Source organism: Semicossyphus pulcher, unplaced genomic scaffold (genome assembly GCF_022749685.1).
Source record: "Semicossyphus pulcher isolate SPU_LCO1_2020_fin unplaced genomic scaffold, fSemPul1.0.p SCAF_5, whole genome shotgun sequence".
NCBI classification, from domain to species: domain Eukaryota; kingdom Metazoa; phylum Chordata; class Actinopteri; order Labriformes; family Labridae; genus Semicossyphus; species Semicossyphus pulcher.
In genome coordinates, this window is record NW_027211726.1 from 6832789 (window position 1) to 6846250 (window position 13462).

The window sequence follows — 13462 nt, forward strand, 5'->3', positions numbered from 1 at the left end:
AACAAAACAAAGTCTTTACAAACAAAGTCAACTTTTTTTACACCAGTCTTTAGTGTCTTGGATGAGTCTACAGCAAGTTAAACTGCTTAAAAAAAAAAGATGGACTCATTTCGTACAATAAAAAATGGTCTTTTACGCTCTCTTCAGTCTGAATCATCTTCACGTATAAATGGTTCCTCCTCTGGCGTCTGCTGGTCCAAGCCTCCTCCATCTTCCCCCCACATCTGTCGGATGGCGAGGATTCGTACGAGCATGGCCTCCATCATGCTGTCGTCCAGAGGGGTGGAGGAGAACCACAGAGGGCTGCTGGGAACACAGCAGCCATCGGGCTGGAGGTAGAACAAGCCGGGGTGCCGCCTGGCCGACTCTGAGCTGGAGAGAGGAAGGGAGAGAAAACAGGAAATGAAGGGCGTTGTTGTGATGTTCAGCGATATCAGACAGATCCACAGCTGTCGGTGGATGCAGGTCATCTTGTATTTTAATTGAATGTCCTTCTGGCTGTACACTGTGTGGTATGGTACAAATCTTGCACCTGGTAATTTCTTGGATTAATTTTCCTGAACTTTATAAAAATAATTGCCATCCATTCATTTTCTTCCGATAATCCGGGGCCGGGTGGCGGTGGCAGCAGGCTGAGCCAGTTAGCCCAGACGTCCCTCTCCCTAGCAACCTTTTCCAGCTCCTCCTGGGGGATCCCGAGGCGTTCTTAGGCCTGGTGGGATATACAATCCCTCCAGCGAGCTCTGGGTCTGCCCTGGAGACTCCTCCCAGTTGGACGTGCTTGGAAAACCTACACAGGGAGGCGCCCAGGAGGCGTCCTAACCTGATGCCTGAGCCACCTCATCTGGCTCCTTTTATTGCGAAGGAGTAGCGGCTCTGCTTAAAAACTGACTGACATGAGGTGATTGTGATCGATTATAGGACATTATGATGTTACAGTGGAATCGACCTTTGACCTTTTGGGTAAAAAAAATGCATCATATAAGATATTTGTTTCATAATGACTTTATGAATTCTTGACCTTTGAGACCCATAAAATTACCCTTCACTAAGTCCCGCCCCCCTTGGTTACTGTTGCTACGCCTGTCAAGCCTGCGCACCGGCATGTAAATATTATGACACTTTTAACTACAACAGTGAGAGATGTTCCAGGGGAAATAATAGCAAATTTCTGGAAAAATAGTTCCCAGATATCAGAGAGAAGTCGACAGAAAACACAGCAATGCACATCTGGAAGATACATCCAGAATATAATTTGTCAGCGAAGTGTTGAGAATGAAAATCGAGGCAAAAGCTCACCGGTCCCAATGCGAGCGTCAGTCACCCCACGTCCTGACACTTCATGTTTAGGACAATCACACAGGAAGAACAATGTTCTTACACAGCGGGGTGAGTCAATATGTTGTTTTATTTCAAGCTAATGTTTAGCTATGACTCAGCACACAGCACATTACCAGCAAAACTAAATTATCCCACTTTTTTATTTTGTTTAAAGCGCATCAGGATGTGGCTCATGTCCTGTCATGGGCTTGATCCACACACTGGATCTCCTAAAGGCAGGAAGGAAAGCCCAACAAAATCCTGCACAAGTTTGCAACAACAATGGCTCAAACCAAAGGGTGGTAAAATAAAGACAGTGCCGATATCATCGGCGGTGGTAGCAAAGGTCAGACAGGATCGCAAGCGGACAATTTATAATCCATGTCCGACAACCGAAAAATATGACACCCCCTCTAAACTTTGAGGATATCTGCTGTCGGACTTGCAGGTTCCATTTGCCCGCCGTTTTCAGCATTTCGCCTTGTTCTGAAGCTTGACATGCCTCCCTTACGGTTGCTGACAGACTGGACACTGGCCGTTCAAGGGAGGGACTTAGCGAAGGGTCAGTTGTAATCAGTTCATGCTTCTTGAGACTTAGTGGATGTTTGTGTAAAGTGTAATTAAACTCCCTCCAGATGTTTCAGAGGGATCGTGTTAACACAAGATGGAAAGACGGTCAGATGGACAACCCGAAATACCTCCAGCCAAAGCTGTCCCCGGACTTTATCGTTAGATCCACCACCAACATTTGTCGTTAACCTGCTGCTTTACTCGGCTATGGGTCAACTTATCTTACTCAACTCGTATGATAAAGTGACTCCTGCTAATCTGTGCCGCGACTCTTTCAATGGAGTCGCAGCAGCATGTAACACAGACTGCTGCAGCAAGCATAAGCGCGTCTAATGCTGAAGAAAATTAAGTACAAACCACTTAGAGAGGTAGAACTCGTAGAGTCGGACCGGACAGCGGAGAGGGTTCTCCGTGTTCTCCATCATCACAGTGATGCTCTCATTTTTCTTACGCTTCTTAGCTGGGGCGCCGTCTGCATCTGAAAAACAAAGAAGAAAAGATTTTTAACAGTTAATAAAGTTAAATATCAAACACCTCTTTAAACAAATTGTAATAAATTTAATGTCAGAAGACGTTAAAAGATGTTCTGTACTTTAAATTAATACAATTCCTCAACAATCAGGTATTGCACTTTGACCCTCGGCCGTGTTGGTACCTGACTCGTTTATGGATTTCGGGAGATAGAAGAGCAGAAATCTGGACTTGGTGTTGTTCGGGTTGGTTTTTGTGCGGCGCACAATGTGTGCGAAGGACAGCTGACAGTGCTGCTCCACCGTGGTGAAGCCGAGGTACTTGCAGCAGAAGAAGAGCAGCGTGTTGAGGAGGACGATGGGGGAGTACGCCCCCAGCTGTTTACAGTCCCACAGGAACTCCTCCTCCACCTGAGAACGGATGTGACCTGCAGAGACAGAGGGAGAGGTCTGTCATTTATCTGGTTGATCTGCTTTTATCAGAGACAAGACCAAACTTTTTCGATGACTCACCGCTTGCTGTGATTGAGGGTTTGAAGCCTCTCAGGATGTCGGTGAACTCAGTGCAGAACTTGTTGTAGATCCGATCACTGAAGATGTTCTCCATACGGCCGTTTTCAAACAGGTACTAAAGAGACAAAACAAAAACAACAGTAAGGAATGTGTCACCAAATTCAAGGGGCCTCTGAAGCACAGGAGAGAACTGATCTGAAAATGTTGGAGTGTGTGTATTCTTCCAGCAGAGGGTGCTGGTGCTGTAAAGATGATACAACAAAAATCAGTCCCGAGTTCAGCAAGTATTTAGTGACAGGACAGTGGTTTGGATTTAGGGTGTCTAAGGGCCGAGCGGAAGGCACAAGGCACAGCATTAATTATTTAAATCTCAAGACAAACAGGAACTTGTGTTAATTAAAGTTCTGTGTGCTGACCATTAAAGAAAGTTCGTCTGTAAATGTTTATTTACTTATTGTTGCTGCTGGATCACATGGCTGTATTCTCCAGTGTGCGTAATGCTGGACAGTCTATTCATGTTTTTGTCGGTGCTACAGGCAGTTATGGCTTAGGATTATAATAAATGTACCTCTTAGTTGCATGTGTGTAAGTGTGTGTTTGTTTCTGCGTGTATTAGAGAGAGAGCACATCAGAACGAGAGCGCGAGATGGAGAGCTTGGTGTGGCATTTTGGCCCATGCGTGGCTCGAGCAGGAATCTCCCCGAGGTGAATCTCTTCTGAAGCAGCGTTGAGATTGTCCTCGTCTTCCGGCGTCACCAGATCGGTAACAAACCGAAAGCAGTAACCTGATTTAAGGAGACGAGGGATCAAAAGCTTTTTCCTCCTGAGTGAGAGCGCCGCTGTGCGTCCCTGTGTGTGTAACAAGCACAGGCTTGTGTTGTGAACTTGTGAATGTATGCCGATGACGCACCCTCCAAATAGCAAAGACAGACTGCGCCATAGACGCCAGGTTTTTGTTGGTGTATGGCGCAGTCGCTTTCTTCGTCCTCAAGATAGCAACACACCACCCGTTTGCCTGACCACACCTCATTTCAAAACCAACACGCCCATGGGCGTTAACAGTGGCACAAGATCACTTGCTGTTTACACAACGTGAGCGCTGATCGTGAAAATGACGACTGCGTCGGGTGGAAAACAGCAATGACACTCGCCTGCTGTATGCTGAGACAGAGGTAGAACAGGCGGTCGGGGGGGCACGGCTCTCCATCGGGTTGTTTCACCTCAGCGATGAAACCACAGAGGCCGTCGCTCAGCTCAGCCGCAGAGCAGAGAAGAATATCCTCCTTAAACGTCACAGCACGAGCTAACGGAACACAGAAGGAGGGAGACAGTGTCAGAGGATGTGTCGGCCATGTTTGTGTGTGCCGTGTTACATTGCAGTAATAAGGCACAAACTATAACCATCGTATATATTAAGACAGAAGACGGAATAACATACAAGACAAAAGGTTTGTGTGTGATTCCCTCCACTGTATCCATCTCTTCCAGGCGTCAACTCCACACTGACTCCTCAGTTTGTGGCGCTTCCTGCACACGGCCTTAGAAAAGTCTCTTTGAGGTGTTTCCTCTGTAGCCTCCTGGGATAAATCCTGCAGCTTACGGCCCTTCAAAAGAAAATAAAAAATTACACCACAGGAAGATGATCCCACAGCCTCTTGACTCATTTCTTAGGTGACTGTTACCTTGTTCTTGTTATGGCCCTTCCTCTCAGGTTGTGGTAATCGTGGAGAGGGCGGTGCAGAGCTTTGGGAGCTCTGGGGATCCTTTCTCGTCTCCGGAGCAGGAAGAGGAGATGGACTCAGGAGGTCATGTTCAAGCTCACAGGATAAAACTGGAGATTGTTTTTCGTGGGGTTGAGAGAGAGACCCAACACTTGTGCTGGAGAAGGAGTCTTCTTGGTTGTTGAAAGCGGCCTGATGGTCTGCATCCAAGTCATCAGTGCAGTTACTGGAATGCTCTGTAAACAGTGAAGAAGCTGTGAATGTCAGGATAGCCCGCGCTTTGGGAATGCATAACTTTGATTGACTTCATTTACAATTAACGCTGACTGTACATCCACAAACAATGAGGGAAAAATTCCCTTTTCACACTGTACAAACAAACTCTGTTTGACTCTGTTCACAACCTACACAACATACTGCATGTAGGAGTTTATCAAGTTCACAGAAACCCACATTTCAAATGATACATATTTATTTGGAGGTGATTATTTAACACTTGCTTTATTACATTAAGCCCGGTTTATTGTATGTAAAAATGTGTATGTTTCAGTTTTGAACTGTAAGCGTGCACGCAACGTGTTAAATATTGCACGCCCTTTTAAATAACAGAAATTAAATAGTATATAAATAATAATATAAAAGATTATGGGCTGAAACCTGCGCTTTGAGGTCAGGTTTGCCAAACAGTTTAAGTTTCTCTGGTAAACCTTCCTTCCTTCCTCCTGTCCTGTAAGAGTTTCATCCCTTCCTTTTATGTTGATCAAACCTCTTACCCTTTAGAGTTTGAACGTCTTGTCTTTGTCCATCTTTTTTCACCACTCTGTCCTCTTTCTGCATCTCAGCCTTAAAGCTGAGCCCTCCCTCGAAAGAGTCGCGCTGGATCCTCTTCTTCTTAGATTTTGCAGTTAGGTCGGGACTGTCTGGTGGGACAGGAAGAAAGACGGGCACAGGCAGCTGCAGAAGGGACAGTTTGAGAGCAAAGTCTTTTAAATATGGAGGCCGTGCTGCAATGTGCTGCAAATCCTGGAGCTGAGTGCATCAGCTGAGCGTATGGGTGTAACGTTACGTCCGTCCTAGAGCTGAGAATTACGACAGACTTTAAATGACTCCTTGTTCACCAGTTAGATTTAAGCTCTGTTTGTGTTGCACCACATCTCTTACATCTAGGATGGAGCAGGTGTCAGACTTCAATCGGAGGTAAAACAAACAGTAAAAGTAACGGTCACAAAACTTAAAACACAATGGCAGCGCGTCTTGTTGTTTCACAGGATGATTCATGAAAGGGCATTAAAATGAGAGAGAGTCATCAGTGATCGGACCAACCCGCAGAGAATCTACTCGGAAAGTGAGTGATGGAAATGTCTCGTTTTGTCAGGCAAGACCTGTTTGAATTAATTGAAGAGCTCTCCCCTCAGCTACGGCATGTGTGGGACAGAAACGCGGCGCTGTCCCCGCCCTGCAGGTGCTGACTGAGCTCCAATTTGATGCCAACGGGTCCTTTCAAAACACCGTAGGCACTACGTATAGCTTTATCGGACAACGGCACGCTTATCATCATTAATTGCAGTGGTGATCACTTTCCTTGTTGATAGCTTTTGTTTTTGTGTGTGCATATCTTCTGTTGATGGGAGTATTAGAGAGTGGAGACGTGTGTTGCTTGGCAACAGTCACCGCTTTGCGAGTGTTCACGTAGACGCGCATCACAAGACCGGGCGCAGCTTCGACCGTGTCAGTGAGCTGAGTCGGCCGTAAGAGAAAAGACTCTTTCACGCCCAGCTGATGCACTCGGCTCCTGATGTTTAAGATTAATATTTAATGTTAATGAACAAAGTAATATAAAGGAGGGTTTTACCGGTAAGGGCAGGCCTACAGGCTTTGGTGTATACTGGCTGTACATGTTCAGCGGCAGGGGAACATACACCGGCACTGGGATGGGCAGGACGATGGCTTTGGGAACAAAGTTTTCTGCACAAAGACAAAACACAGACATAATAAGTTATTGGCGGACGTTTGGCTAAAATTCAAACTGAAACCAGGATGCACTGAAAATGAAAAACTCCTGGGAGTGAGCGTTACCTGTCTGTGCTTCTGTGTCGACCGTCTGTGTTGTACAGGAGACTCCTTTGTTATGGACCAGCGGTGTGCACAGCATGGACTTGTTCTTCAGCTCCTTGGGGACTGTTTGAACGCTGGCCTGAAGAAGAAAACAAAATGATCACTTATAAACTTTAAAGTAAAAGAAATAATTAGTATAGGATAGTTAAAATATGCAGAGGAACAGGAGTTAGTTTTGAAGGCTAATGCTGCGTTCACATGGACTCAGACAGACGGCAGACGGACAACACCTTCCGCACGGCACGGGAAAAGTAAACAATGGCAGGACAGCAAACGTCAGAGATGTTGCTATGGTGATGTTAAACAAACTATAAGCGATACATTTATTTTGTGTCATCATTCTACGTGATTATTGCTTATTATTATTGATATTCTATTGCAAATATTCCCTTAAAATGTAAGCTAATTCTTTCATTTACAACATAGTGAAAGGAGAACTGCACTTTGTTTATCTACGTCTGAAAAATAGACAACAAAAACAACAAAAACAAAAGCGCATATGGTAATTTAAAAATAAGACAAGCTTCTTGTTGTCGCCGATGTTTTCTTGCTGTGATAGGGAGGTACGTCACCTCCGGTTGTAAATTCCGTTGCGGCCTCGCTACATTTTACCGTCCTGCTCTCGTCCACTAAAATTATTTCCGGTTTGCCGTCTACCGTCGGCCTGAATCCACATGAACGCAGCAGAAGACTTCTGGAGGAAACTTACATGTCCAACAACCTTCGTTTGAATGTCAGGAGCAGAAACTGTGAAGAAATGACAGTTTGAGTCAGAATAAAAGCAACTTAGACAAGTATCTTAATCACAGTTAACAGCTATTCTACAGAGTGTACATACATGACGTCTGTGTGTGTGACTGCACAGAGCTGGCAGAGGCACTGGGCCGTCTCGCCAAGGCACCAGCAAGTGAGATAACGTTAGCGATGACCGGGAAGGACTCTGCTGTGCTGACAGACGAGACTGCTGGCAGGGCACAAAAAGATCCAGCAGGGAGTGTTAGAGGTCGATTTAATAACATTGTATACAGTATCTCGTAAAATATCACACAACTTGACTTCAAGAACTGAAAATAAAACATCAAATGGCAGCTACAGCTCATACCTGTGTCGGCCACCTTGACCTTTTTACTGCAGAAATGCAGGAGACATTTCAGGTCACAGAAGTGTTTGACCTCTCCGATCAAGGAAATGCTCTGCTTCAGTTTACCTTTGCGACTGCAGTTGTTGCACTTTGCAATCTGAAAGACAGCAGAGAATAAAGTGTAGTCACTGTTTTCATCAGGATTTTAAAAGCTACAGTTTCTAGACGTCTTTAAAAGCACGTGGACCTGCAACTGAGGATAATTTAGATCTCAATTAATCCGCTAAACGTCCAGCAGAGAGGAGATGTAACAATTTCCAGTACAAAATGAACACACAGATAATAGGTAAACACTTCCCACTTCTACTTACATTGATGAAGAGCATATAGTAGCTTGAGCTGCAGACGTCAGAGCAGAACTCCTTGTCGGCGTCTCCGTACCGCGCTTTCACAACCGTCTTCGAGATGGAGAGGCAGTAAGAACACGAGCTACAGTGATCCCCCCACTGTTTTTGCAAGTCGTGTCGAAAAAGCATCTTGCATCCTGGGAGAAGAAAGAGTAGAGGCTCGGGGACTGAACTTTTTTAGTAATAATGAACACAAGCTGGGCCACACAGTCCCGCGTTAGTCGTACCGTCGCTGCAGAAGCAGCAGTCTTTGCCGTTGACCCTCTTGGCGTCTCTGATGATCTTTTCAGTCTTACAATATTCACATATTCCCATGATGTTTCTGACCCTCTTGAACTCTTGAGAACAGGCCAGGCCGCACACGAAATTCAATTTTCCCTGTGCAAAAACACCCAAACATATTCACACATATATCATAGTTAACAGTATTGTTTAAGGTCAATCCTGCTGTAATAAAACAAATCAATGGAGATTAGGCTTGGGTGATATCAAGGTATACCAGGGTATTTAGAAATTCTGACGGTATGAATACCACCAAAAATCAAGACGCTCGCTCTTCTGTTGTAATGCACAATATACGCCAGCAGAGGTCAGGCTACCGCTGGAGGAACGGGTGAACGGCAGAGCTGAGAAAGATGGCGACCACAAGCAGGGACGAACTTGTGAAAAAGAAAAATACCTCTGCTCCTGTTTGGGAGTTTTTTGGGTTTAGATCTGAGAAAGGTGAGCCAGCAAACGCTGATGAAGCTGCGCGTGTACAATGTCTGGCTCCGGAGAGTTACAGCGGGAGCGCGCCGCGGAAACATGCAACAGGCAGTGACCCGGAGAGCAAAGAGATCAGCGACTAATTAAGCTGTGTGTGCGTCCTTCTGCGAGTCGTATCATTTAGTCAACATTTTATTTAATCTGGTTTTATAAAACATGGCGAAGAAATTGCATAACCATGTCATACATGTGTGACAGCGATTCCCCCCTCCAACCAGCCGCTCCACAGTTTTCCAGCACTTGTTAAAAAAATACCTTTTGGCAAGAAGGTATTACGGTATGAAAAAATGGAAACTTCCCAAGCCTAATGGCGATAACATGAGATTTAATTACATTACATGCATCACTTCCAAAAGAAAATGACATTTTTCACACTCACAGACCTTTGCAGATAGCTCACAAAACCTGCTCTTTTGAACAGTTTTCATTGAAAAGGCTGATAGAAAATGCATCTCAAGTATTAAACTATAAAAACAGACCCAACACACCTGATTCTGGATGACTTTGGGGGTATTTTTTAAGATGCGCTGACACTGGGCGCACGGCAGTTTCTCCGGTGTTTTGAGGACATCACACTGGGTTTGGTCAGAGGTTCCTGCAGGGTTAGCTGCAGCATTCAAATCCTTCTGGGTCTCCTGTGGCACAAAACAGCAAAAGAAACGTGTTTAATATTGTATCTAGTATAACATAGTCCGAGAGTAAACCGGGCATCTAGAACTCGCCAATCACAGAATGTATGGTGTGTCTCTTGTACGTATTTTTCTCGGGTCGGGTCGGCTTTCGTGACACAGCGTCAAGAGAATTTATTTCAAGTTGAATTACGACGCATTACATTCTGCCTGCTTCTGCTCTCCACACGGACTGTTTTTACTGCATACGCTGCAGCCTGCTGATACGTGATTGGTCAATATAACTCGGACTACAACCATAAACACTTCCCCGTGCTAAAATCCACGTCCCTGCCTACAGATTGTACATTTCTAAGTAGAATCTGTAAATAGAGATTTAATAAATAAAGCATTTATTAGAAGCTATTTTAAGAGGACATCTGGAGCCTTGGTGAGTATTTACAGAATCAGCACTACTGTTCTTGTTTTACCTTAAAAGCCATGGCACAGCTGAGAGTGCAGAAGTTTGTGATGGAGGCATCTGACATGGCGAGGTGGCAGGCTGGCACTGTGGTTTTGTCGCAGTTGTCACAATTTAAGGGAGCGCCTGTGGAGAAAAAGAGGTGTCATTATTTATACTATCTGCTACAGCTATTTACGAATACCAGAAGAACTAGACTCACACGTTTGTAAACCTTCATCAACTTTAGTTTCAATGCCACATTATCATAAAAAGCTTTATTATTACTGTACCTGAAGCGCTGACAGCCTGGATCTTAGACGCCACCACACAGCTGCTGGTACAGAAGAGCTCCACCTCGCCCTCACTGCTCTTACATTCAAACATGTCTGACATCGAGCCGGTGGTGCTGCACATGGCACATGGCTGCGGTGTTTGGATTTTCTGCAAAGCAATAAAAAGAGCACAGAGAGAGATTATTAAGTGCGAATCAAGATGATCATCTATGTTTGTTTTTTCATGTTATTGCCTTTACTTACTAAATAAACCAGTTATACTCCCTTACCTGATAAAATAAGAACTAAACTAGATCCTGCCACAGCCTTGAAAAAAGCTCCAAAGCTTTAAAATAGAGTTTAAAAATATTCTATGATAACGTGTGTTTTACCTGTTTGTACTGGGTCACACACTCTGCACTGCACAGCCTCTTGCTGCCACCGTCTGTTCTCAGCATGAGAGGTGTGTTGCAGTTTGAGTGACAGTTCACACAGAGCGACAGGTTGTTCAGATTGCAGAAGCGGAGGAAACAGGGATCACTGCAGATGTTGTGGACGACGTCCTTGTGTATGAACTCGTGTTTGATCTGCAGGAGGATAAACAAAACGACATTAACGTGTACCCATTTTAACAGAGGGCAGTGGGTTAAAACTTTGTGTATACTATTTATTTAAAGGTTACAAAAAAAGGGACGCGCTAAGGCAAAGATCACTTTACTCTAACCTAGGGATGCACAATATTATCGGTATCACGTTATTGGTATCGGCCGATATTGGCTTAAAAATGAACTATCGGATATCGGTCAACACGCCGATATCCGCCGATATAATTAACCGATAAAATAATGGGCTGCTGCATACTTGATTAAATGCCGGACCTCGGCGCAATGTCCCCGGCGCGAAGAAGACCTGCGTGATGACGTCACGTGTGTCTACCTGCAGCATGAGAGAGTTAGAAGCCAAAATGTCCGTGGTGTGGAAGTTTTTCAAAGTGTCCCAAATAGATATCAAAACTGCTATTTGCAATGACTGCTCAGCTCCGGTGATGCGAGGAGGAGCCAAGGCAAAGTCTTTCAACACTACAAACTTGATTAACCATCTCAAGACCCGTCACCCCGACCGTTGTAACAAATGTGATAAGAGTATCACCATTATACTGTACGCTAATTCCAATACAGAAGAGAGTTGACCATCTCTGCAATTAGGCGTGCGGGAAAAAAATATCGGTAATCGGCCAAATGAGGGGTAAAATAACGGCATATCGGATATCGGCAAAAAATCCAATATCGTGCATCCCTACTCTAACCAGAATGTGGCCATTTATACAAACTGTCTTTACATCAAAACAACACAGTTTATGTTAAGTTCAGGATATCATTCTAACAGCAGACAGTAGAGGTGATATGACCTAACATTTATATCACATGATTCTAGCTCCACATAGCTTCACACAGGAGATGCCGACATATTCCACCACCGATAGGAGCATCAGCAATTTATTACTCTATTTAAAGGTTATACTGTTTTTTAACCATCAGAATTGTGCGTCACTCTCCACCATATGTTACTGTTTGTTCACAAACCACTTTAAACTGTTCACCTTGCATCTCTGGAGTTACCCCCCCCCCCCCCCCCCCCGACACACACCTCTGCCATGCCTGCACACAGCGGCTCGTCCCTCCCCTTCCTGTTTCTCTCTCCCTACATTTGTCTGCTCTGTTGTTCATCACGAGCTCTATGTTTTATCAACATCGCCAAATTTACATAATTTGAGTTTTGAATTTTCCCCCCGCGATTCAGGAGAGCCGCACATGAAGGAGGCTCGTTCAAAGTGCAGGTGCAAAGTAGTAAATCTCCCTCTCGTGCGCACTAAAACCAAAACGTGTGTGTTTATCCCGATAATGACGGTATTGCAAAATCCATGTCGTGGCAGAACGTGACACTGGTGGCGGTATTGAAACCTGTGTACTGCCCACCCCTAGTCTTTGGAGTCTGTTCCCTTGTCTCTTACAATGCAGTATCTGCTGCACATGCTGCACTGTGAGTGTGAGGCGACTGGCACGATGGGCACTTTGGTGGACATCATTCTCTTGTAGTTGAAGGAGGAAATGCAGGTGTTGCTGCAGAAGTCCTTCATAGTCCCCTCGTTATCCGCCGGGGCCTGGAGGACGTCCTGAGGTCGCGTTATCGCCCTGAGAGAACAAAAGGATGACGTCTACAACCTTTGGCGATAAGAATGTGTGACTACAGGTGAGAAGACTGTAGGTGAAGGACAAAGTTTTCTGTGTGACTCACTGAAGGCAGAAGGTGCAGCTCTTCTTAACTTGTTTCATCTGGTAAAACTTCAAAAGGCAAGCAGAGGAGCAGAAGATGTCTGCGTGGCTCTTCCTCTGATAAACTGTCTCTCCGTCCATCAGGACCTTTCTGCAGTCGGAGCAGGACGCAAGTACGTCCCTGTGGGTGAGGGTGGGCGCTGTAGACGTGGAGTCTGCTGACGAGGAGGGGACTGAAGCTTCTTCAATCTTTAAGTCCTCCTGTCAAACACAGAACAGAGAACTTTGTTGGGAAGCAACCTGCTAGACATTTAGATGAATGTCTACTACTGTTGCTCGTGTCATTAGTCTTCTATGTGGTGAGATATACATAAAATATTGGCTTTATTCTTGCTTTTAAAATGTGTCCTACCTTAACCACACGAGGCTCGTCCTTGATGTTTTCCGGGGACACAGAAGGTGGGAGATCCGGCTTGTACTCCTCCTCAATGGGCTCTTGTTTAATCTTGAAGAGGAGTGAAGAGCAGAGAGACGGATTAGCTGTGTCAAATCTTAACGCTGAAACCCACCAAGAGAAAAAAATACTAATAATGTAGCACGACTTTCCTGCTTTACTAAATCTCACATCTAGGGCTGCACCCAACGATTAGTTTTTTAACGATTAATCTAACGATGAGTCAGTTAATCTAACGACTAATTTGTTGTTTGTTCTAAAGATATTTTTTATGACTTTTTTTAGTCTCCAATGTCCACATCACTGGGATAATAACAACAACAACAACAGAGTATTTGTCAGATGCATGTTCAGAAAAATTCCAAAGGATTGCTTTGACACACACATTAATGTAATCACTGTATGTCAGAGCAACTCTTTCCCTGAACTG

At 44.7% G+C, this 13462-nt stretch overlaps 1 protein-coding gene across 1 annotated transcript in view; it reads right to left on the minus strand.

Annotated features, from left to right (window-relative positions):
- Window positions 1-13462, minus strand: part of LOC138608685 (uncharacterized) — a 30652-nt gene continuing 17190 nt past the window's right edge. Inside the window, exons 22-43 of the mRNA XM_069681244.1 lie at window positions 12991-13083; window positions 12601-12839; window positions 12317-12497; window positions 10698-10892; window positions 10324-10474; window positions 10062-10177; window positions 9451-9597; window positions 8425-8575; window positions 8162-8334; window positions 7812-7947; window positions 7548-7673; window positions 7419-7456; window positions 6671-6788; window positions 6447-6559; window positions 5368-5548; window positions 4556-4830; window positions 4312-4477; window positions 4025-4176; window positions 2874-2988; window positions 2546-2788; window positions 2248-2368; window positions 1-372 (exon numbers count right to left, since the gene is read on the minus strand). Of these exons, the coding sequence (XP_069537345.1) occupies window positions 144-372; window positions 2248-2368; window positions 2546-2788; window positions 2874-2988; window positions 4025-4176; window positions 4312-4477; window positions 4556-4830; window positions 5368-5548; window positions 6447-6559; window positions 6671-6788; window positions 7419-7456; window positions 7548-7673; window positions 7812-7947; window positions 8162-8334; window positions 8425-8575; window positions 9451-9597; window positions 10062-10177; window positions 10324-10474; window positions 10698-10892; window positions 12317-12497; window positions 12601-12839; window positions 12991-13083 (3459 nt within the window). The 3' untranslated portion in view covers window positions 1-143. The remainder of the gene's footprint in view (window positions 373-2247; window positions 2369-2545; window positions 2789-2873; window positions 2989-4024; window positions 4177-4311; window positions 4478-4555; window positions 4831-5367; window positions 5549-6446; window positions 6560-6670; window positions 6789-7418; window positions 7457-7547; window positions 7674-7811; window positions 7948-8161; window positions 8335-8424; window positions 8576-9450; window positions 9598-10061; window positions 10178-10323; window positions 10475-10697; window positions 10893-12316; window positions 12498-12600; window positions 12840-12990; window positions 13084-13462) is intronic.